At 37.3% G+C, this 25,490-nt stretch overlaps 1 protein-coding gene across 1 annotated transcript in view; it reads left to right on the top strand.

The window, feature by feature from the left end:
• Nucleotides 1-25,490, top strand: part of LOC131039522 (uncharacterized) — a 106,211-nt gene that overhangs the window by 21,060 nt on the left and 59,661 nt on the right. The window contains exons 2-5 of the mRNA XM_057972300.2: nt 1,714-1,900; nt 1,996-2,129; nt 2,336-2,448; nt 2,546-2,669. Of these exons, the coding sequence (XP_057828283.1) occupies nt 1,714-1,900; nt 1,996-2,129; nt 2,336-2,448; nt 2,546-2,669 (558 nt within the window). The remainder of the gene's footprint in view (nt 1-1,713; nt 1,901-1,995; nt 2,130-2,335; nt 2,449-2,545; nt 2,670-25,490) is intronic.

The raw sequence follows: 25,490 nt of genomic DNA, 5'->3' as shown, positions 1-25,490 counted from the left end.
AGCAATCCTTCTTCACTCATGATTGACTCTCTTGATATCTAGACTTTACAAACTCACTTACTTCACACTTCACACTTCACACAAGGCTATCCATCTGACTCCTGGCTTTTTGACCACCTATACCTCTCTAATGCAAAGGCTAATAGTTAAGGACTCTCACACTATCCTATAAAGCAAGAAAAAAAAGTGGGGGTCCCCATTTGCGATGGGGCGATGTGTGAATACCTCACAACATTGTGCCATTCACATCTGGCATTAACTAATAGTAGTTCTAGATTCTAAATATCAATTATTTAACATTTACAAAAGCTTAGCATATTTTGGAAACTGTAGGACAAGATGATATTGGGCCATCTAGGGAATGCCGAATGATTATTAGGTCTTAATGTTAATCGATCAATAGATGAAATCTGGAAAGTCCAGAAATCTGATTTCAGTAGTTATTGACAGAAAATTTTCACTTATAGCTAGAAGATGGAAGGCTAAGTCTGTAAAACATAGTAGATAGGCACTGATAAATACAGCAGCAAGTGGTGATAATGGAGGACAATAGGAGAAATAGGAGATGATAAATCTTCTGTGATATCTGAAACTAAACTGCTATTTGTGAATCAAACTTTTTGGTCTCTCTTTCTCTCTCTCAAATACCAAATATTTAAATCATTGATAAACACACCAAATCTTAAAAGAACTTAAACAGAATTTACCATAATCCAAATAACATTTCTAGGTAATACATAAGAAAAAGAAAAGATAATTTTCCTAAGGAGGTATGTATGATAAGGCTTCACAAGGATTTGCCTCATTTTTTTCTCCCAGGTTGGTAGATTTGCTTGTAAATCCAGTTGAGGTTATGAAGAAAAAATGACATCAGAGAGCATTTGAAGTAAAAATATTACACTTGCCAGGGTACAAAGTACAAGCACTTAGCAAAGTGAGCAATGAAAACATTGTAGTTATTAGAGACTTGCTGCGGTTTTCTTCTATTATCCCACCATCTTTATTGATCTTAGACAAAATATTTTCGCTGGAAATTATCTTGTTATAGTCCATAGAGAATCACGCATGACCTCTGCTGTATGGAAAGTCAGCTGAGCAATTGCTTAAGACGTGCATTCAATTTTCATTCACCATAGGAATTTTACTCCTCCAAATACAAAAGCTGAAACACATTACCCATTGGTGAAAAACAATCAGTGCATGTCGTCAATTACAATCCCAGGATAAGAGTTAACTTGAGAATGATTGAAATCAGTACTGAACTTCTAAGTTTCCTAAAGGTGATTACAATAAACTGCGTAGCAATAGTTGTCTAAATTTATGACCCTGTGCAGCTTTTTATTCATGTACATGCCCAGCTGCTGTCAAGTTAAAAGTTTAGCAATTGAAAAATATCTCATGCATCTGGAATGGATTGGGTGGACTTCAATATACATTTAAAACTTGGCACAAAACCGTTTTAATATTTATCTAGATAAACATCCAATTGATCTGTTTTTTTTCCATCACCCCCATCTCTGCTAAATGAAAGGTTTGGAGAAAATGATTGATATCTTCTCTTTAATAGAGACAATTTATAGACATTCATTGTTTTACAGTTTATCAAAATCATTTTGTATTTTTTGCTTCCAATTCCTTTGGTGTAGGGAAATCTTCTGTATTCAAGTTGTTCATTAGAAAGGCTTTATTCAACTATGTTATGTTTCATCTCAGCACCGTTACTATGGAACATCAATGCCTTATGGTAGCCATGATGCGGCCTACAAAGATGGGGATTCATTATCTTATCTGACAGCTGAGCAAGCAATAGTTGACTTTGCAACATTGATATTAGACCTGAAAAAGAATTTATCAGCTGAGGCCTCTCCAGTTGTTTTGTTTGGTGGCTCGTATGGTGGAAGTAAGAATAACTCTTTATGTAGCTTTATGATTTTGGATACAACATTCAAATAAAAAATTGCTCATTTTTCCATGATATGTTTGTTGTCCCTGCAGTGCTGGCTGCTTGGATGCGATTAAAGTATCCACACATTGCAATAGGTGCCTTGGCTTCATCTGCACCGATATTGCAATTCGAAGACATTGTGCCATGGGATACCTTCTATGATATTGTTTCCAATGATTTTAGGGTCCATAATTGACTCCCCACATTTTTTTTCTTGTCTTGGAAGTTAGTTTAATAGGGTTCCATGTTAAGATCTCATTGTTTAACACTTTTTTTTCTTATTGTTTTAGTTACAGGAAATATGAATTCATTTTAAAATTGTGCATAAGTTCAACAAATTATTGGCTTTTAGAAATTAGCAGCTAACAATGATACTACTTCATCATACAGCGAGAGAGTGAGAATTGCTTTAGAGTGATAAAGGACTCATGGAGTTTACTGGAGAGTTATGGTAAAAAAGATGAAGGTTTGCATGAGATTAGTAAGAAGTTTCACATTTGCCGGTAATTCCATGGAGAATTTAGGAGTTAATTTTTTTTGGTGTGATGTATTGCTTATGGTATTGCATCTCTTTACACACCAAAGAATGTACTTTTGCAGGGATGTGAATGGTATAGAGGAAATAGGAAACTGGCTAGATTCAGCATATAGTAACCTTGCTATGGTGGACTATCCTTACGATGCTTCTTTCCTAATGCCTCTGCCTGCATATCCAATAAGAGAGGTAGATATCTAAATCTGGAGTTTTTTTGATGAGAAAATAATTTATCCACTTCTTATAACTAAATAACAGTAATATTTTGGCTTCTTTTTTATGAAACAACAATCTGATAGAAGTTATTTATGTGCCTACTTTTATTCTTTATAAAAGGAAATAAGAGTTCAGTTTGGGAGAAAATATAGAAAACAAATGTTGGCTGTGATTTTGGATGCAATTCTTAATTTGTCCATGTCTTCAACTGTTTCACAACATTGGGCATTGCTTTATTTATAAATAATAATGGGGTTTCTATAGGAGACCATGCCCTTGAAAAGAACAATTTCATAACCATCCACAAACATTGAAACTAAAGACAAACAGCTCCCATGAACGATATGTCGATTTAAAATTATCAAGACTGCCATAAGAATACTGTCATGGTCACCAAAAGTCATCACCCAAAACAGACCATTAGCTCTATCAACCTACCAGCAACCTGGGACAAAAAACAAAGTAAAATCCAGAGACACAATGCACTAAATTACACCCCACTGCTTCCTTCGAACATGTCGAACATGGCTGGTATCCATCACTTCCTCCACCCATTAAACATTTTCATCCGCATCTTGAGCCCTTCTATTACCATTTAGCATGTGAAAATGGACATTGTGACAGATTTTTGGATGACAGGATCTGTGCATAGATGGGCCACAAAAAATGGGGAGTATGATAGTGGTAGATGTACAAATCCAAAAGTACACATGGCCAACATCTCCATAGAAGGTTCACAAAAGTTAAAAGTTAAAAATTCTTAGTTCTCTTTGCATATCATCCAAGACATTAAGTGAATCCTCCCGTCGTGATGGTGATGATGCTGAGCCTACAACCTCCATTTAAATTGCGTGCACTTTCGGCCTAACCACTTGATTAATGTTTGACACTAACATATTTGCAAATTGATCCAGAAGGAAATTTCTTCAGAAGCCAAGGCACACCTCTGCATTAGGTAAATAGAGAGCAAAATTAGCAATGAATCCTCCTTGATAGCCACTTTGGGGAAGCAACTGTCCTTTAACACCACCTCACACAAAGTGTATTTCACAAAGCAAAATTAGCAATGAATCCTCCTTGATAGCCACTTTGGGGCAGCAACTGTCCTTTAACACCACCTCACACAAAGTGTATTTCACAAACCCTAGCGTAGCTGGCTTCCTACAAGAATAAATACATTGCAGTTATTGATCCAAAATATCTCCTTATGATAGAACCATCTTGTCTTAATGCATTGATGGTAGGTCTTTTATTCCCAATAGTGAAACCATTAGATACCAATATCTGACAAAACCTTTTAATTACCATCTTTTGCATTTGCTAAAGCTATGCCACGTCTACCCTATTTAAACTTTATACTCAATCACCACCTTTATGCATGGCAGAACAAGACCATATGGAGGCCACTCATACCTAATCTTGTTGTGTGCCACTTAAAGTGAACTCAACGCTTTGCATGTTCCTTAGGGTAACACCTGTCTTATAATAATGTCAACTTGCTGGGGTATTAAATGTGCAGAGAACACTTTGGGATTATTCCCTAACATAAATAAAGCTTCTCCCACTATCTTTTGGAAAGATGCTCCATATAAATGCCTTCATCCCTTGTTACCCTAACACCTACAAAATCAAACCGTTCGTAGCTCCAATTCCTTTCATAGCTTATGATTGCCTCCTAAATGGTTTATAAAAGCATCCCCAAACAAAACATTAAACTTTTGATATACATACTATTTGAAGATTTAGGGGGTTTGTATGACAATTTACTTTCTAAATTAGGCCATACCTTTGAGCTATGCCTGTAAATTGTCATAATTGGTTCTTAATGAATGCCTTCATTCCTTAGAAAGTTAGCCACAATGTTAAGCTTCCTCTTGCAATGAACCAACTTGATTGTTTTAAAGGACTGTCTCAATATTAAGGCCTCTTTAACATATTGTTTTAACTTCCAACTCGGACTCATTTCCTTGAACATTGCATTAATAACAATCTTCGATTCCCCTTTCACTATCAATTTTTTAATGTTTTGCAACTTGGCTGCACCTAGCCCAGCTATCAAGGTGTCCTATTCTGTCTCATTATTAGTGCATATACCCAGAAAAAGAGAGTGTAAGAACCTCAAAAGGCCCTCAACTCTGACAACTGAAGTTTAGTTGAACTTGTTGCGTTTTAACTTTGTTCTTTGCAACTTTTTGAACAGCAAGTATAATTTTGACTATTACAAGCTCAAAAAGCAACTATGGGGAATTGCTAGAAATCAATTATAATTCAATAGTAAACTGATCAAACCCTTATTACATTTATTCAACCTTTATTATCCTCAATACATAAACAAACAAATACTACAGAGGAAACTGATAAATACCAAGAAATTTTGGAAACGCTTATTTCTTTCTTGCTGGTCATACACAGTCCATTATGACAACATCTTTCTCATCAAACCTCCCGGAAGTAAGACTCAGGATCTTTCTTATCAAACCTCTCTACTAACAAATCAGCAAACTCCTGATAGGTGGTAATCTCATCATGTTGGAGAGTGATGAGTCCATTATGCCACCACTCATGTGCAGTACCGTCCAAGTGTAAGGTTGCAAACTTAATTGCATCCCTTTCAATCATGGGTCTCAGTGTGAAGTATGTATCTAGTTTATGGATCCAGGACCTAGTTGTAACTGCACCGCTGCCATCATAATAAGGTAGAGTGAGCTTGCTTGTGGCAAACTCAAGATCTCTATGTTGGAAACAAGGCCTCCTCTCTTGCCTGTTTCTCTCTACCTCCTGTTTTTGCCTCATGAACTGATCAAAATTCAGATTCTGCCTAACATCAGGTGGAAGAAGACTCCACTCATCATGTACCGTCATAACATTATCAACAAAGACAGGCTCTGCCTCAACTCTAGCAACATCCTCAGGTTCTTCTACCAAGAAATTAGGCCTTGAAGGCCTGTCAATTGTGCGTGTAGCTGCCCTGTGAGGTCTAGGAATATTGGCTACACTCCTATTATCTTCTGGGTTCTGATTGGTCAGTTTGGAGGATTCATACGCTCCATCATGGTGGTGAGTGCTTGTAAAGCTTGAGCAACCTGTTGCTGCCCCGTAGCCATAGTCCTAAAAAATTCTCGTCTCCTCATCCTCGGCTCTGTGGCCTCTGGGTGGACTGCTTGCATGCCTGTCACCTATAGTATCTGACTGCCTGTTAATGCTTTGTTCTCCTTCAAGGAGGGCTCTTCTGCGTGTGTAATACCTGTGTGAACCCGCTTCCTGTGACTGCATGTAACTGCTAAACCCTTAGGATGGTAGGATTTAGCTCTGATACCACTGTAAGAACCTCAAAAGGCCCTCAACTCTTACAACTGAAGTTTAGTTGAACCTATTGCGTTTTAAGTTTGTTCTTTGCAACTTTTTGAACAACAAGTATAACTTTGACTATTACAAGCTCAAAAAGCAACTATGGGAAATTGCTAGAAATCAATTATAATTCGATAGTAAACTGATCAAACCCTTATTACATTTATTCAACCTTTATTTATCCTCAATACATAAACAAACAATACTAGAGAGGAAACTGATAAATACCAAGAAATTCTAGAAACCCTTATTTCTTTCTTGCTGGTCATACACAGTCCATTATGACAGCATGCCGTAACTTATTCCAGACTGACCCGAACAACTTGCATGATAGCTCAATTGAAGACTCTAGGCTAGGCACATCTTCCTGCTTATTTTAATATATTTTGGCAATCCTCCAACATGCAGATTGCAGTCTCCTTCAGGTGATTGCCGCAACTCCCAAGCAGTCGTACAACCACCAAATAATATCCGCTTTGTGTATCTCTGTTTTCCTCTTGCTGCTGCAACAAAACAATGAAGGTTGATGGTGCCTCTCTGACTAATTAGCACAAACTTGGTCCCTGAATGAAACCAACTGAATAAGGAAGATCAACTGATATTTTACAGCTTCTGATGCTGTTGTACAAGAATCCCACGTTTTCCTGCACCGATACCTCCGATCACTGCAGAAGAATCTTCTGCTGAAACCCTTGGCCAAAAACTCCTCTCAGAGCTCCAATAAAAAATATCAAAACTTAGCATAATGAAAAGAAGACCTAAAATCTTCTTTAATCTTCTCCACCTAGGATTTGGTGCGAATCCTAAGAAGGGTGCGATTTGGCATTTAATGAAGTTCTAACTTTTATTATTTATTTTTGACTATTGAAGTGTCAAAAATAAATCTCTTTCCATTTAAAATAAAATTGACCCCATCTGATGAGAAATAGACCCTCACTTAAGTTATAACTTAAAGTGACTTTTAAAACATTAAAACATTAAAACATAAAAGTTCGCCCATTTAATATTTAATTAAAATAATTAAATATTAATATCTCTCTAAGTATTCATCAGAATTGCCTGCTGTCTGAACTGGAGACTGCCAAACCATACTCTACCCCTGCCCTACCTACTGGCTATAAATAGAAAGTATCTCAACTGGAGTCCTAAAGACCTCAAACGAAAACCAGTCCTGGAGTGCTCGCTCTGAAGATGACGAATCAAACTCCAAAGGAGCCTCTAACCAACCTCATCAGCCTAGGAGGGTCAGTGATAGGCTAATCTACTTAGCTAACAGATGTCAACTAGAAGGGGACATCACAGTCCGCCCCTCCTGAAATTGCTTGTCTTCAAGCAATCTCAACTCCGGATGCTAAAATCTCCTCGCTCTCCCAAGTAGCATCCTCTACCAGCAAATCCTTCCATTTCACCAGGTACTCTGTGATGGTACGTCTCCTAAAATTCCTCTCCCTGAACTCAATGATAGCTTCAGGTACGAGTATCAACTTCCCCTCATCATCCAAGGGTGGTAAGACTGTGGAAGGAACAATATGGTGTCCCAATGCCTTTTTGAGACGTGACACATGAAACACATTGTGTACTCTGCTATCTGTCGGTAAATCCAATTCATAAGCCACCTCACCTATACGCCTGGTTATTCTGAAAGGGCCATAATATCGAGGATTGAGCTTCTCTGCTCCACTCCTCCTGAGTGTAGATTTCCGATAAGGCTGCAACATCAAATACACCATGTCTCCTACCTCAAATGACTTCTCTGTCCTCTTCTGATCAACATATTGTTTTTGCTGATTTGTGCCTTGGCTATATTTTCCTTAAAAGTCTTCACAATGTCCTGACTCTCCTGTATCATGTCTCCCGCACTAGGCACCCTACTATCACTCAGCAATAAGTCAATGAAACTAGGAGGCTCATACCTGTACAGTGTTGTAAATGGAGTCATCTGAATGGACATGTGGTGAGTGGTATTGTAACAGTACTCATAGAGGTAAATCCAGTTCACCCACGCCTTTTGCTGCCCTGAAATATAGTTCCTGAGGTATCCCTCCACCCATTTGTTAACTATCTCAGTCTGGCCATCAGTCTGAGGGTGGTAACTGGTGCTCGGTGTAAGCTCTGTCCCACAGAGTCTGAAAAGCTCTTGCCAAAAGTGGCTTAAAAACCGAGTGCCCTATCACAGACAATAGTTTGGGGCAAGCCATGTAATTTGAATACCTCTCTAAAGAATCTGAATACCTCTCTGAAGAACAACTTTGCTACCTGAATAGCTGAATAAGTGGTGGTGATCGGATAGAAGTGAGTAGACTTTGTCAAACGATCCACAACCACAAATATGTAATCACGTCCCTGTGCTCTCGGCAACCCTGTGATGAAATCCATAAACAAACATTCCCACTTCCTGTCAGGAATTGGAAGTGGCTGAAGTAAACCAACAGGGTATGTATGCTCCTGTTTATTTTGCTGACAAACAGGGCACTCTCTAACATACTGTAGAACATCCGCCTTGAGCCCTTTCCACGTGAAGCGCTCATGAACCTGTCTGTAGGTTTTGAAAAACTCGGAATGTCCTACTATTGGTTCATCATGGAAAAACCACAGTACCCTACTCCTCAACTTCGATCTTGGGATCAAGTACACTCTCCCCTTGTAAATGATCAATTCATTTACAACTATATACCTGCTGTCCACTACTGACCTCTCTATCACACCTGTAGCCCAACTATCTTTGGCATACTCTGCCACTATAATATGCTGCCAATCCTCGGCTATCTGGACCATAGAATTCAGGTGGGGACGACGTGACAAGGCATCGACAACTACATTCTATGTGCCTTTGATATAGGAAATATCAAAGTTGTAAGCCTGAAGTTTGCTGACCCACTTTTGTTGCCTGTCATTTAAGTCACGCTGCCCAAGGAAATGTCTCAAACTATTATGGTCAGTCTTAATGCTAAACTTGTTGCCCACTAAGTACTGTCTAAACTTGGCCAGTGCGTGCATTATGGCCAACATTTCCTTATCATAAATGCTGTAAATTCTCTCAGGTCCACGGAGTTTCCGACTCTCATAAGCATTAGGGTGCTTGTCCTGCATAAGCACCACCCCAATGCCCTCACCAGAGGCATCACATTGTAACTCAAATGACTTCGAGAAGTCAGGTGTAGCAAGTACTGGACATGAAGTCATGAGCTCCTTGAACCTCTCAAAACACTCCTGGGCCTCAGGAGTCCATAAGAAGGCACCCTTTTTCATCAAGTCTGTCAAAGGTGCCGCATGGCGTGAATAACCGTTAACAAAACGGTGGTAGAAACCACATAGGCCCAAGAACCCACGCAACTGAGTAAGGTTCACTGGAGTAGGCCAATCTACAATAGCACAGATCTTCTCGGGATCCATCCGCACTCCCTCTGCACTGATAATATGGCCCAAGTACAATAACTCAGTCATTCCAAGGTCACATTTGGATTCCTTGGCATACAAGGACTCCCTACTCAGAATGCTCAAAACTGTATCTAAGTGACTGAGGTGATCCTCCCAAGTACAACTATAAACCAATATATCATCAAAGAACACCAATATTGATTTCCTCAACTGATGTCTGAAGACTTTGTTCATTGTGGTCTGGAAAGTAGCAGGAGCATTGGTTAGCCCAAATGGCATAACCACAAACTCAAAATGTCCATAATGACAACGAAAAGCAGTCTTCTCAATATCCTACTCACGAACACTAATCTGGTGATCGCCTGATCTCAAATCAATCTTTGAAAAATAACAAGCCCCATGTAATTCATCTATGAGCTCATCAATACGCGGAATGGGATATCTGTTTTTGATCGTCTGCTTATTAAGGACCCTGTAATCAATACACATCCGCAATGTGCCATCCTTCTTCTTTACCAACACAACGGAAGAAGCAAAGGGGGACTTACTAGGCCAAATATGTCCCATGGCTAGAAGCTCCTGTATGGTTTTCTCTATTTCATCTTTCAGGTGCTTTGGATGTCTATATGGAGTAATCATTACTGGCTTCACACCCTCCTCTAGCTCAATGATGTGCTCAAAACCCCTATTTGGTGGCCTCCCTGATGGTATGTCATTGAAAACCTTGTTATGTTTGGTTCTCAGTATCTGAATGTCAGGATGATATTCAACTTTCTGAGCATCCTGCTGTATGGGCATGATCATACACTCTGCTGCCCACTCAGTCTGATCATGGCGTACAAGCCTCTCCATCCACCTGAGTGTAATCATTTTGAAATTGTTGTCCTTAATCGCTTTCAGCACGTGTCTTTTCATCAATGGTGAAAGACATCTCCATCGCCTGCAAGTCAAGTGTAAACTTCCCTAGTTCATGCAACCACTTCATACCAAGGACCAAATCTGTATCTCCCATCTGAACCACATAGAAATCAGTCTTGAACTCATAATTGTTTACACACAATGGGAGTTGTGTAATCAGCCTATTACACTTTAAAGTGTAACCATCTGCCACCATCACTTGGATGCCCTCAAACTCCTCTGTTTGGTTTCCTCTCTTCTCTACTAACCTGGCATCAATAAAGTTATGTGTGGCTCCGGTATCTAGTAGTGTAATAACTTTTTGAGTAGCAAGTACTCCTCTCATTCTGAATGACCCTTCCTGCTGAATACTCGTGAGAATTGCCTCCTTAAGGTTTTCATCACCTTCTGCATCCATCTTGTCAAGTCTCAGAGGACCTTGTGTGTCATTTTCAGCCTCTAAATCATCATAACCAGCAGGCTGACTTTCATGATCAAATTCTGAATCTTCATAATATGCCCACATTACTTTGTTTGCCCTGCCCTTAGGCCTAAAAGAACAGTCATGGTTGGCATCATATGGACCTTTGCAATAAAAACAAAGTTTCTTCTGCCTTAAATCGTTAAGTGTCTCACGATCTAAGGGAGGGGCTGCTGGCTTTGGTTTGTAATAATTTCTAAAGTCTGATTTTTCTTTCCCTTTGCTAAAATTCCTATTATCTTTGAAAGGTGTTGATCCTTTTGACCCGAATTTATTCTGAGTGGCTGTCACATCCATACTCCGTCCGTGCCTTTTTAATGGCAAGCAGAAGTGTTGGGGGATCAAATGCCTTTACCCAACCTCTCAAAGGCTCCATGAGTCCCTCTATAAACAAGACTACTAATCACTGATTTGACATGTTAATTACCATGCATGACAATTTCAAAAACTTTGAAACATACGCCTCCAAGTTCCCTGTTTGTTTCAGCTGTGCTAACTCTCGGAAGTAAGATTCAGGATCTTTCTTATCAAACCTCTCTACTAACAAATCACAAACTCCTGGTAGGTGGTAATCTCACCATGTTGGAGAGTGATCAGTCCATTATACCACCACTCATGTGCAGTATCGTCCAAGTGTAAGGTTGCAAACTTAATTGCATCCCTTTCAATCATGGGTCTCAGTGTGAAGTATGTATCCAGTTTATGGATCCAGGACCTAGCTATAACTGCACCGTTGCCATCATAATAAGGTAGAGTGAGCTTGCTTGTGGCAAATTCAAGATCTCTATGTTGGAAACGAGGCCTCCTCTCTTGCCTGTTTCTCTCTACCTCCCGTTTTTGCCTCATGAACTGATCAAAATTCAGATTCTGCCTAACATCAGGTGGAAGAAGACTCCACTCATCATGTACCGTCATAACATTATCAACAAAGACAGGCTCCACCTCAACTCTAGCAACATCCTCAGGTTCCTCTACCAAGAAATTAGGCCTTGAAGGCCCGTCAACTGTGCGTGTAGCTGCCCTGTGAGGTCTAGGAATATTGGCTACACTCCTATTATCTTCTGGGTTCTGATTGGTCAGTTTGGAGGATTCATACGCTCCATCACGGTGGTGAGTGCTTGTAAAGCTTGAGCAACCTGTTGCTGCCCCGTAGCCATAGTCCTAAAATATTCTCTTGTCTCCTCATCCTCGGCTCTGTGGCCTTTGGGTGGACTGCCTGCATGCCTGTCACCCATAGTATTTGACTGCCTGTTAATGCTTTGTTCTCCTTCAAGGAGGGCTCTTCTGCATGTGTAATACCTGTGTGAACCTACTTCCTGTGACTGCATGTAACAGCTAAACCCTTAGGATGGCAAGATTTAGCTCTGATACCACTGTGAGAACCTCAAAAGGCCCTCAACTCTGACAACTGAAGTTTAGTTGAACCTGTTGCATTTTAAGTTTGTTCTTTGCAACTTTTTGAACAGCAAGTATAACTTTGACTATTACAAGCTCAAGAAGCAACTATGGGGAATTGCTAGAAATCAATTATAATTCGATAGTAAACTGATCAAACCCTTATTATATTTATTCAACCTTTATTTATCCTCAATACATAAACAAACAATACTAGAGAGGAAACTGATAAATACCAAGAAATTCTGGAAACGCTTATTTCTTTCTTGCTGGTCATACACAGTCCATTATGACAACATGCTGTAACTTATTCCAGACTGGCCCGAGCAGCTTGCATGATAGCTTAATGGCAGAGTCCAGGCTAGGCGCACCTTTTGCTTATTTTAATATATTTTTGCAACCCTCCAACATGCAGATCGTAGTCTCCTTCAGGTGATTGGCACAACTCCCAAGCAGCTGTACAACCACCGAATAATATCCGCTTTGTGTATCTCTGTTTTCCCTCTTGCTGCTGCAACAAAACACTGAAGATTGACGGTGCCTCTCTGACTAATTAGCACAAACTTGGTCCTTGAATGAAACCAACTGAATAAGCAAGATCAACTGATATTTCACAGCCTCTGATGCTGTTGTACAAGAATCCCACGTTTTCCTGCATCGATACCTTCGATCACTGTAGAAGAATTTTCTGTTGAAACCTTTGGCCAAAAACTCCTCTCAGAGCTCCAATCAAAAATATCAAAACTCAGCATAATGAAAAGAAGACCTAAAATCTTCTTTAATCTTCTGCACTTAGGGTTTGGTGCAAATCCCAAGAAGGGTGCGATTTGGCATTTAATGAAGTTTTAACTTTTATTATTTATTTTTGACTATTGTAGTGTCAAAAATAAATCACTTTCCATTTAATATAAAAGTGGCCCCATCTGATGAGAAATAGACCCTCACTTAAGTTATAACTTAAAGTGACTTTTAAAACACTAAAACATTAAAACATAAAAGTTCGCCCATTTAATATTTAATTAAAATAATTAAATATTAATAGCTCTCTAAGCTTTCATCAGAATTGCCTGCCGTCTGGAGATTGCCAAACCATACTCTGCTCGTGCCCAACCCACTGGCTATAAATAGCAGGATTGCTAAAAATAGAAAGTATCTCAAATGGAGTCCTGGAGACATCAATCGAAAACCAGTCCTGGAGTGGTCGCTCTGAAGATGACGAATCAAACTCCAGAGGACCCTCTAACCAACCTCATCAGCCTACAAGGGTCAGTGATAGGCTAATCTACTCAGCTGATAGATGTCAACTAGAAGGGGACACCATAGAGAGCCACCATAAAACGAATTCACTCTTCAAGTTCCATAAAGCAAACCCTCCTATGCTGGCCCATGATTTCCTCACTGCTTTATCAAAATTTAACGTTGAGTTCCCTCCCAGGGGAGAAGTTCAAGAGTCTGGAATCTTTTTATCAAACTCCTATATAAATTTACCTCTATATGTGAAATCCCTCATCCCTTGAAAGGGCAATAAGCTAAAATAATGTTATATTATATATAAGAGACTATTAGCACCCTTCTAACATTGGATTAGTTTGTCAGAAAGATTTTATTTCATAAAGTGCAAAAATAAATCCATGCTAGTTGCATTTCTTCTTCTCATTCTATATAGGAGATTATATATCAAAGCATAGCTCAGTTATGCCATATTATGAGTTCACTTATTAGATATACTATTATCATTGGGATTATTTGTTTTTGGTTATAAAACAGCCACATACAATGCTTTTGAATTACTTCTTAATTGGCCAATAATTTTCATTGTTTGTTCATCTTCAAGATTAGTTGCAATGTCAAGGATGCGGTACAGGGATCTCCCAATAGTAAAAAAATCATTGCTTTAGCTTGGTGACACATTTTTATTATTAGGAAGGTGTGTTGTACACCTTGAAAAATATATTTTAATATATTTTTTTTGTAATATTGGTCCTTTATGAAATGGGGTACCACATCAGACGGGGAATCTTGAGATTTCCCTTGTAAGATTGATCCAACCTCTTGGTTGGAGATTCCCTTTGTAAAGTTGGAGATCCATGGCTTTGTTAACTCACCTTGGCTGTTTCTTGTTTGCCTATGAATCAAGCACTTGACATGGTGTTTAGAGGGAAAGGAACATGCTTTGTAAATCATAGGAACGGTAGTTGATTGAAGTTGTGTTTGTAACTAAATATCTCTGTGGTAGAGTTTAGCAACTTAGGGGGATCTTTGAATGTAGTTGTGGGTGCCCTCTTGCTATATTTCTTGGCATGATTGTAAGAGAAATTAGATGAATGTGCAACAACATTCTAATGCATTGCAACCTTTTGATGCTTTTCTCTTGTTTCATATAGGTGTTTGCAGTTTTGAAATGGATTGTTAAGCATATTTTCGCTGTAGATGATTATTATGTGTATGCAAGTCTAGTTTCATTTATGGTTTCCATATGTACTCTCCTCTTTCTTGCAGCCTTTGACTCTGTTGCTCATTGGTGTAGGCATTGGTCTAGGAGTTGAAAGATCAAACATATTCCAATTATCTTATCTCTTGTCCACATTAACTTAGATGTAGAGTTAAATTCTACCATGCTTGTATGTTGTAGTAATGAAATTCATAATGTATTTCACGCTGTCTTAAAACTGATATATCCTTTATTGTCTTTTCTTGCACATGTATGTGAAGTTGAGTGGATTCACTTGCTAGGGAATATAATTCTGTTATCTTTGGGCACATAGAAAGTTTTCATCTGCTCATTTGGAGATCTTGGCGATCTAGTTGTAGTTAGCACTTGTAATATACACCCCTAAATTTTGTTTGAAAACATTATCAATTGAAATTGAGATGCAATCAATTTCCTTTCCACTTTCTAATCACCAAGTTCTTCGAATGAGCAAGGTGAGAGCATATGGTGTTTAAGATTACAATCAAATCAACATATAGCAGCTGAAATTAAAGCACTTGGCGGCAAGCCACCCTGTTAAGATATAGCCCTCGTGAATCTAACTGATGGTAAATCGGTTATTATCTGGAGAGTGATATATTAACAGAGCATACAGTTTGGAAATTAAACATAAACAAACTAATTGTTATGAACGGTTGCCTCCATAGGGACATGTCCATACGTGGCAACTGCCACGTATGGACATGTCCCTATGTAGGCAACCTTTCCTCTTGTATTTAAACTGGATTCAATGATGGAGACGATCAATAACTCACGGCAATCAGTCTTCCAGAATCGCTGTCATTATTCTTCGATCCATATTTCACAACATGGTATCAGAGCCAGCATATTAAGAGAATAAATTAGACAGCCATATTACTCATAAGCATTTATCGGAAGTAAATAACAAATCAACGCAGAGGATATATCCGACTAAGAAAATATTCAAAATGTCAAGTAATATGAGAGTGGAAGATAGACTCGAAGGAGCCTCCAACTTCGTTTCCTGGAAGATACGAATCATTGCCATTCTTGAAGAACTAGAATTAGAGTCTTACATAGAAGAAAATCTAGACATGCCAAATGATGAACCAGAGAAATCTACCTGGAAAAGGAGTAATAATAAAGCAAAGAAAATAATTATTGACTCAGTCAAAGATCATATTCTTCCATCTATAGCCAGACTACCTAAAGCATATGAAGTATTTAAAACCATTAAAAATACATATGAAGTTAACAATGCGAGCAAAATGTTAACCTTGAAACAACAACTTTTAAACATAAAGATGAATAAAGATGATACAATAACTACATACTTTTCAAGGATATCTGAAGTAAAAGACCAATTACAAACTATTGGAAATGAGGTAGATGATCAAGAAATCTCTCTCATAGCCCTAAGAGGATTACTGTAATGTCCCCTACCCGATCTATTTCAATATATTAAAATTGATTGATATTCTTCAATTAGTTATTATCAAGTGCTTATCTATTTTCCTCATTAGATGATTAATTTCATCATTCATAGTTCTTAATATAGATATAAGACCTTGCTACTACTTCAGTTTTAAAAGAGAAGGGTTTACGTATGTTACCAAAGCGCTTAGAGACCAACTACAATAGGTTCCCCCAAAGTTTACAGATCCAAGCCCTTACCTATCTTGGGTCTATACCCTCAAGGTTTATGGGTCGCTGATCCCCACCCTATCTTGGGATTTAACCTATTGCTTGGATTTAGACTGCCCCTCTTTGGAACATCTCATTCCCATCTTCTTAAATATGGACAGTAATAACATGATTTAGAATATAAGTATAAATATTTCTTATGTATTATGAATATATATGTGAATTGCGTATGACTGTCATACATATTGCAGTCCATATTAATATAACTATCAATTCCGCATAAGAAGATTATTGGGCTTCATATATTAAGCTTGCTTATTAAAAACACCCCATGCATACCACCAAGAACAAGGATGTTACTGCCTGTAACTTAATAACAGTTCTGACCTGATCTGATCCATGGTGATGTAACTGGATGCTTTGATTCCTTTTTCTTTATATCTCTCAATGTGAGGGAGAGGTCATACCTCTTCATCATGCATGCCCTTTGGCAAGGGACACACCCTTTCACCATTAACACCCTTTGAAAGTGTGCAACTCTTCATTATTTCTTCCCTTTGAAAGGGACACAACCTTTCACAATCAGACCTGCACTTCTTATTTAAATCAGATCTGCACTTCTGATTTCCAAGTTATCCCCCTCCCAAATGAGGTTCTCTTCTCCCTTTTATAACTTATTGTTGAGGGAGTCGCAACTTTTCCTTCCATGTCTTTTAACCATTCATTAACTTAATTAAATTTTAATTAATTATATTCTTTATATTATAATTTAATTTTTAATATTTTAATTTTATTATTATTATTTATTATTAAATTCTATTTCAAAGGAGGGGCATTACACGTTCTATTGCCGTTCTCCCCATCACGACCACCTTCTCTCTTAAGCCCAAGAGCAGATGCTTCATCCCTCTTGGCTCCAAGTGGCAGGTGTTAGGCATCCACTTTGGAGTGGCATACTTAAAAGAGAGTCCCTCTTTACAATGAACCATTTATTATATTTATTCAATCCATCACATTATGATAATCAATTACATCTGACATAGTTATCATGTTACAATATTACATTACTGCCTTTTATTGGATTACCATTCATATTTTCTGAGCATCATTTTGTATCAAAATTATCTATTGACAGTGTTCAATTAATTAATTTATTATTTCCTATATTATTATATGAATTGACAGCATTTCAGTAAATTATGCAACCCGACTTTGATTGTATTATGTGTGCCTCGGATTGTGTAAGTATTTATATGTTATGTTTCACCATACTGTACTTTTAATGCTACTTGAATAAAAATATATATAATTTGTCTATCAATTTTCATTGTCATTAATCTGTGTTAAGAACATCTGTTTTAATTCATATTTATGGATGCACAGTTTGGATCTTTTTATATATGTAAAATACTGGCTGACCTGTTTAATACTAAGTCAGAGAGTCAAAGTATTCTTACCTGTCACTGCTCTGATTACTCTTTTCTTTCTTGGCTGGCAGACCCAATTCTCCTTATCCTTTTACCCGATTTTTTTTTCTGTTTTTCCTCCCGTCTCCAAATTGGCACGGGGGTATTTATCCTACCCCATTGTGGTGAAAAGCCACGATTCTTCCTACTTGGTAGCACCTCTTTTTGAAGGGTCACTACCCTCTCATCCGGTGGGACCCTCCATAAACTAGTTTGGAGTACGTAATTAATTGATAGCAAACCTCCATTTCATATGAATGGTTATAGGGCCTTGGGGAAATCGGTCAGCAAATAGAATATATATATTTTAATACAATGGCATTATTTTAATATAATGTATATTGTAACATCATTCAATATAAGAATGTAAATTAATATACATTGTTAATATAATAACATCATTCAAGATATAAAATGTAAATTTATAATATAATATCATTTTTATATAATATAATTTTAACATGATTTAACATATTATATGGCAAAATTTATATTAATTATTTCTAAATTTCTACCATAAATGGGGGACATGACAGGTCCGCCCTTCCCGAATTTGCTTGTCCTCAAGCAAATGTTTATTTTAATTTCCTCGACTAAGTCATCTACCAACATGAGTTAAACAACATAGATCATATACATGGGAAACACGAAGCATACACGTGGAAGGCACAAAGCATACACATGGAAAACACGAAGCATACATATATGCAGATACGGAGTATACATGTGAATACACACATTGTGAAATTTCTTTCTTGTTATGAGTAGAAACACAAATCAACACCAGCTTGATGCAAAAACATAAACACTCAATCTAGTTTGTGATCTCAAGTAGAGTATTTAAGAATTTCAAATGGAGTAAATATAATGAGTCTGATTAGCCATATCGACAAAGAGGATAGATAGCACAATGTTTGGATACTTGCCTCAAGTATTAATTAAATGGACTATGCTTAACTCCTATTCGCCATTAATGAAAGAGAAAAGATTTAGACACAACGAGACGCCCGTAGCGCTTATCAGGCCCAAGAGCGGTACACTCCCCCTTGGCCCAACTGATGGCAGACTTTCAGTCATCCACAGTGGGTTGCCTACCTGACAGAGGCCTAGTTTCTGCTGACCTCATTGCTCTATCTCTCTCCCACAATAGTGGTGAATGTGAAGTATACATCTATTATTAGTCAATTTCTTTAAGATTATACCGTTATCAATGAGAGAATTCTATACTCATTCCCTAGTGAGACTAAGGAGAAGTAGGTGCAATAGGATGCCCGTAGCGCTTATCACCCCCAAGAGCGGTACACTCCCCCTTGGCCCAACTTGTGGCAGATCTTCAGTCACCACAGTGGGTTGCCTACCTGACAGAAGCCTAGTTCCTGCTATCCCATGGCCCTATTCCCTTGTATCTTCTGGGTTTGGGTATGCAATTTATCCATTCATCATTACTTACTAATTAATCCATGGTTTCTTTATGGGACTAATCCTTGTCATCTTAAAATCACATTAATAATGCAATTCCATAATGACTTGTAATTTCAATAAATATTTGTGTATGCATTAGCCTTCTCCGTATTCACTTCTTTAGTGAGATCAAAAGGATTTAGATGCAATGAGACGCCCGTAGCGCTTATCAGGCCCAAGAGTGGTTTACTTCCCCTTGACCTCACTAGTGGCAGACCTATAGTCGCCATAGCGGGTGATGTACCTAAGAGAGGCCTAACATCTGCTGACCTCATTGCTCTACCCCATTTCCTCACTAATGGTCCATATGGAATTTATGATTAATTTATTCTCAATTTAACTGCCAGCTTATTTGTTATTTTTTTTCTTTTGTCATTATTATTATATATATATATTTTAAATGCCACATGGATATGCCTAGTTATCCACTATTCTAATTTGAATTACTCTGAAGTCATACCCATTCAATATCTATTTGGCTGATAATAATATATTTTAAATTCATCTTACGAGATAGAACCCTTGTTGCCTATCGGTCATGGTATTTGCCTCTGTTTATTGACTAGAATAATTCGTTGATTCAATCTTACCCTACAGGATGGCAAGATCATAGCTCTGATACCATTTGTAATGTCCCCTACCCGATCTATTTCAATATATTAAAATTGATTGATATTCTTCAATTAGTTATTATCAAGTGCTTATCTATTTTCCTCATTAGATGATTAATTTCATCATTCATAGTTCTTAATATAGATATAAGACCTTGCTACTACTTCAGTTTTAAAGGAGAAGGGTTTACGTATGTTACCAAAGCGCTTAGAGACCAACTACAATAGGTTCCCTCAAAGTTTACAGATCCAAGCCCTTACCTATCTTGGGTCTATACCCTCAAGGTTTATGGGTCGCTGATCCCCACCCTATCTTGGGATTTAACCTATTGCTTGGATTTAGACTGCCCCTCTTTGGAACATCTCATTCCCATCTTCTTAAATACGGACGGTAATAACATGATTTAGACTATAAGTATAAATATTTCTTATGTATTATGAATATATATGTGAATTGCGTATGACTGTCATACATATTGCAGTCCATATTAATATTACTATCAATTCCGCATAAGAAGATTATTGGGCTTCATATATTAAGCATGCTTATTAAAAACATCCCATGCATACCACCAAGAACAAGGATGTTACTGCCTGTAACTTAATAACAGTTCTGACCTGATCTGATCCATGGTGATGTAACTGGATGCTTTGATTCCTTTTTCTTTATATCTCTCAATGTGAGGGAGAGGTCATACCTCTTCATCATGCATGCCCTTTGGCAAGGGACACACCCTTTCACCATTAACACCCTTTGAAAGTGTGCAACTCTTCATTATTTCTTCCCTTTGAAAGGGACACAACCTTTCACAATCAGACCTGCACTTCTTATTTAAATCAGATCTGCACTTCTGATTTCCAAGTTATCCCCCTCCCAAATGAGGTTCTCTTCTCCCTTTTATAACTTATTGTTGAGGGAATCACAACTTTTCCTTCCATGTCTTTTAACCATTCATTAACTTAATTAAATTTTAATTAATTATATTCTTTATATTATAATTTAATTTTTAATATTTTAATTTTATTATTATTATTTATTATTAAATTCTATTTCAAAGGAGGGGCATTACACGTTCTATTGCCGTTCCCCCCATCACGACCACCTTCTCTCTTAAGCCCAAGAGCAGATGCTTCATCCCTCTTGGCTCCAAGTGGCAGGTGTTAGGCATCCACTTTGGAGTGGCATACTTAAAAGAGAGTCCCTCTTTACAATGAACCATTTATTATATTTATTCAATCCATCACATTATGATAATCAATTACGTCTGACATAGTTATCATGTTACAATATTACATTACTGCCTTTTATTGGATTACCATTCATATTTTCTGAGCATCATTTTGTATCAAAATTATCTATTGACAGTGTTCAATTAATTAATTTATTATTTCCTATATTATTATATGAATTGACAGCATTTCAGTAAATTATGCAACCCGACTTTGATTGTATTATGTGTGCCTCGGATTGTGTAAGTATTTATATGTTATGTTTCACCATACTGTACTTTTAATGCTACTTGAATAAAAATATATATAATTTGTCTATCAATTTTCATTGTCATTAATCTATGTTAAGAACATCCGTTTTAATTCATATTTATGGATGCACAGTTTGGATTTTTTTATATATGTAAAATACTGGCTGACCTGTTTAATACTAAGTCAGAGAGTCAAAGTATTCTTACCTGTCACTGCTCTGATTACTCTTTTCTTTCTTGGCTGGCAGACCCGATTCTCCTTATCCTTTTTCCCGATTTTATTTTCTGTTTTTCCTCCCGTCTCCAAATTGGCACGGGGGTATTTATCCTACCCCATCGTGGTGAAAAGCCACGATTCTTCCTACTTGGTAGCACCTCTTTTTGAAGGGTCACTGCCCTCTCATCGTAATTAATTGATAGCAAACCTCCATTTCATATGAATGGTTATAGGGCCTTGGGGAAATCGGTCAGCAAATAGAATATATATATTTTAATACAATGGCATTATTTTAATATAATGTATATTGTAACATCATTCAATATAAGAATGTAAATTAATATACATTGTTATAATAACATCATTCAATATATAAAATGTAAATTTATAATATAATATCATTTTTATATAATATAATTTTAACATGATTTAACATATTATATGGCAAAATTTATATTAATTATTTCTAATTTTCTACTATAAATGGGGGACATGACAATTACCAATTTCATGGGAATCCTACATTCAATGTATTATCAGAACACCCCCCTTACCCAATTTTGAACAACTTAAGAATGAGTGCATTCAAGAGGAATCTCAACTAATCTCAAGAGGATTAGGGACAAATAAAGAAGGAGAAATCCAAGCACTTGATACAAATACCTTCAACAAAAATAAAAAGTTCTCCAAACGGAAGAGAGGAAATAAAAACCATCAGAAAAGAGATATGTCTAAAATTCAGTGTTACAAATGCGACAAATATGGGCACACTCACAGGAATTGTCCAGAAAGGAAGAAAACACAAGCTACTCTAGCCGAAGTCAAAGGAGAAAACTCACTTTTCTTCTTAGCCCTATCAAGCGAAATAAATACAAATAAAAACACTTGGATCGTAGACAGTGGAGCATCAAGGCATATAACTGGATTCAGAAATCAGTTTGAAACACTTAACGGGCACTCAAGTGAAGAGGTTACTATTGGAGATAACTCCACATATCCTGTGAAAGGAATTGGGACCTGTACTATCAAACTAAGAAATGGAGTATCTCTACAATTAAAGGATGTTCTGTTTGTACCTGGAATAAAAAGAAATCTAGTCTTAATCTCAGGCCTAGCTGATCAAGGATATCGGGTTACCTTCAATGAAGATAAAGTTCTACTCTGGCCTAAAAATACAAATATCAAAAATGCCATAACAGTAGGTTCAAGAGATGGTAGCCTATACAAACTATGCAGTGATCAAAAGGAAGCACTAAATCTTGAAGTTTCAAATAATAATGAATTATGGCACAAAAGATTAGGACACCTAAGATGTAGTGCTCTATCCAACATAAAGAAGATTACTTCAGGACTGCCCCAACTAAAATCTGAACACACAGGCATTTGCAAAGGATGTGCCTTGGGAAAGAATATGAAAGTTTCTTTTCCCTCAAGTGAGTACAAATCAAAAGTTATTTTAGAACTAATTCACTCAGACCTATGCGGTCCCATGTCAACACCATCCCTAACTGGATCCTTATACTACATAATCTTTGTTGACGACTACTCTCGAAAAACATGGATATATTTTCTAAAGTTCAAAGACTCAAATGAAGTACTATCTAAGTTCAAAGAATTCAAGGCACTGGTAGAAAACCAGTCAGGGAAGAAAATTAAGGTGTTAAGATCCGACAATGGGGGAGAATATACATCTGACAACTTGAAAGACTTTTGTAATTCTGTTGGGATTAAGAGGGAGTATACTGTACCATATAATCCACAACAGAATGGAGTAGCAGAAAGAAAGAACAGAACCATAATTGAAGCAGCAAAAGCCATGATGCATGACCAAAACTCTTACACTTCATTCTGGGCATAAGCTTCAAATACAACAGTCTACATTCAAAACAGATGTCCGCACTCAGTTCTAGAAAACATAACTCCTGAAGAAGCTTTTACAGGGAACAAACCAGACTTAAGTCATTTAAGGATATTTGGCTGTCCCGTATATATACATGTTCCTAAAGAAAAGAGGACAAAACTAGAACCATCCGGAAAAAGAGGTATCTTCATTGGCTATAGTGAAAATACTAAAGGATATCGCATTTACATTCGAGGGAAAAAATCTGTTGAGATAAGTAGAGATGTAAAGTTTGAAGAAAACACTACACTCAAAGAACCTGAGGATGATAACATTACTAAAGAAGAAGAAGATCACATAACTGAGATTGAGAGGGAGAATATCATAGAAAATTCCAAACCTTCAGACACTGAGAGGGAGGACATCATAAGAGCTTCTGAACCTCTTGTTGATGAAAATATTGAAACACTCAATAACAAAAAAAGACCCCTATGGGCAAGGAAAATGATTGAAGAGAATAATGTAGAACCAAATGAAATTTCCAAAGAAAATTAGAGAACAAGAACTCTAAAATGTTATGCTGCACTTCTAACCGAACTCACAAATTTTGAACCAACAAATGTCAGAGAAGCCTTATCAAAACAGGCTTGGAAAGATGCTATGGTTGAAGAACATCAATCTATACTAAAGAATGATGTTTGGGATATAGTGCTTAGACCAAAAGACAAATCAGTTGTCTCATCCAAGTGGTTATTCAAGATCAAATATGCATCTGATGGCAGCATTGAAAAACATAAAGCTCGCTTTGTGGCTAGGGGATTCTCTCAAAAAACAGGAATTGATTATGAAGAGACATTTGCCCCAGTTGCCCGGTATACGTCAGTAAGAAGAATCATTGCAATTGCAGCATCCAAAGGATGGAAAATTCACCAAATGGACGTAAAGACTGCCTTCCTAAATGGTTCAATTGAAGAAGAAGTATATATAGAACAACCAGAAGGATTCACCATACATGATAAAAATTGCTATGTTTGTAAACTAAAGAAAGCTCTCTATGGGTTAAAACAAGCACCTAGGGCCTGGTATGCAAGGATAGACAACTATCTCTCCAAACTAGGGTACTCCAAGAACCTAGCAGATCCCGACATCTACTTCAAGGCTTCAAATGGCAATATGATTATATTGGTCCTTTACGTGGATGATCTTTTGATAATAGGAGAGGATAATCTCATTAAGAAATGTAAGCAAGATCTGGCAGCAGAATTTGATATGAAGGATCTAGGGCTTCTACATTATTTTTTGGGATTAGAAGTATGGCAGAAGAAAAACTACATCTTCCTAAATCAAGGAAAGCACACCACAGATATTCTAACTAGATTTGGGATGATGGAGTGTAAGCCATTAGCTACACCAATGGAAACTAATTTGCACAAGTTGAAAATTGAGGCAGAAGATTCAGAACGCACAGATCCCACACTCTACAGACAAATCGTCGGTTCACTCATGTATTTGGTAAATACTCGTCCTGATATCTGCTATGCTACAAATGTATTAAGCCACTTCATGTGTGAACCTAAGAAGATACATCTAATGGCTGCTAAACACATTCTAAGATATTTACGAGGCACAATCGGACTTGGCTTAAAGTATGAAAATGTTGAGATTCAACTTGAAGGATATTCTGATTCTGATTGGGCCGGAAGTACCACTGACCAGAAAAGTACTATAGGGTGTTGCTTCAGTTTTGGTTTTGCTATGATATCTTGGTTCAGCAGAAAACAATCAGCAGTTGCACAAAGCTCCACCGAAGCAGAATATATGGCAGCCTCCATGGGAGCTCGTGAAGCGGTATGACTAAGAAAGTTATTATTTGGATTATTTGGAAAAACTTTGAATTCAACAATAATTCACTGTGATAATCAGAGCTGTATCAAGCTCTCAGTAAATCCAGTTTTTCACAATCGATCCAAACATATTGAGATCCCTTATCACTACATAAGAGATATGGTAGATCGAAACGTCATAAAACTAGTGTACATCAGTACTCAAGAACAAAATGTTGATATCTTCACCAAGCCACTTGCAAGATTGAAGATAGAATACTTCAGAAGTAAACTTGGTAT

Source organism: Cryptomeria japonica, chromosome 5 (genome assembly GCF_030272615.1).
Source record: "Cryptomeria japonica chromosome 5, Sugi_1.0, whole genome shotgun sequence".
Classification (NCBI taxonomy): Eukaryota; Viridiplantae; Streptophyta; class Pinopsida; order Cupressales; family Cupressaceae; genus Cryptomeria; species Cryptomeria japonica.
The sequence above is the reverse complement of the archived record's forward strand: the minus strand, read 5'-3'. Positions and strand labels throughout refer to the sequence as shown.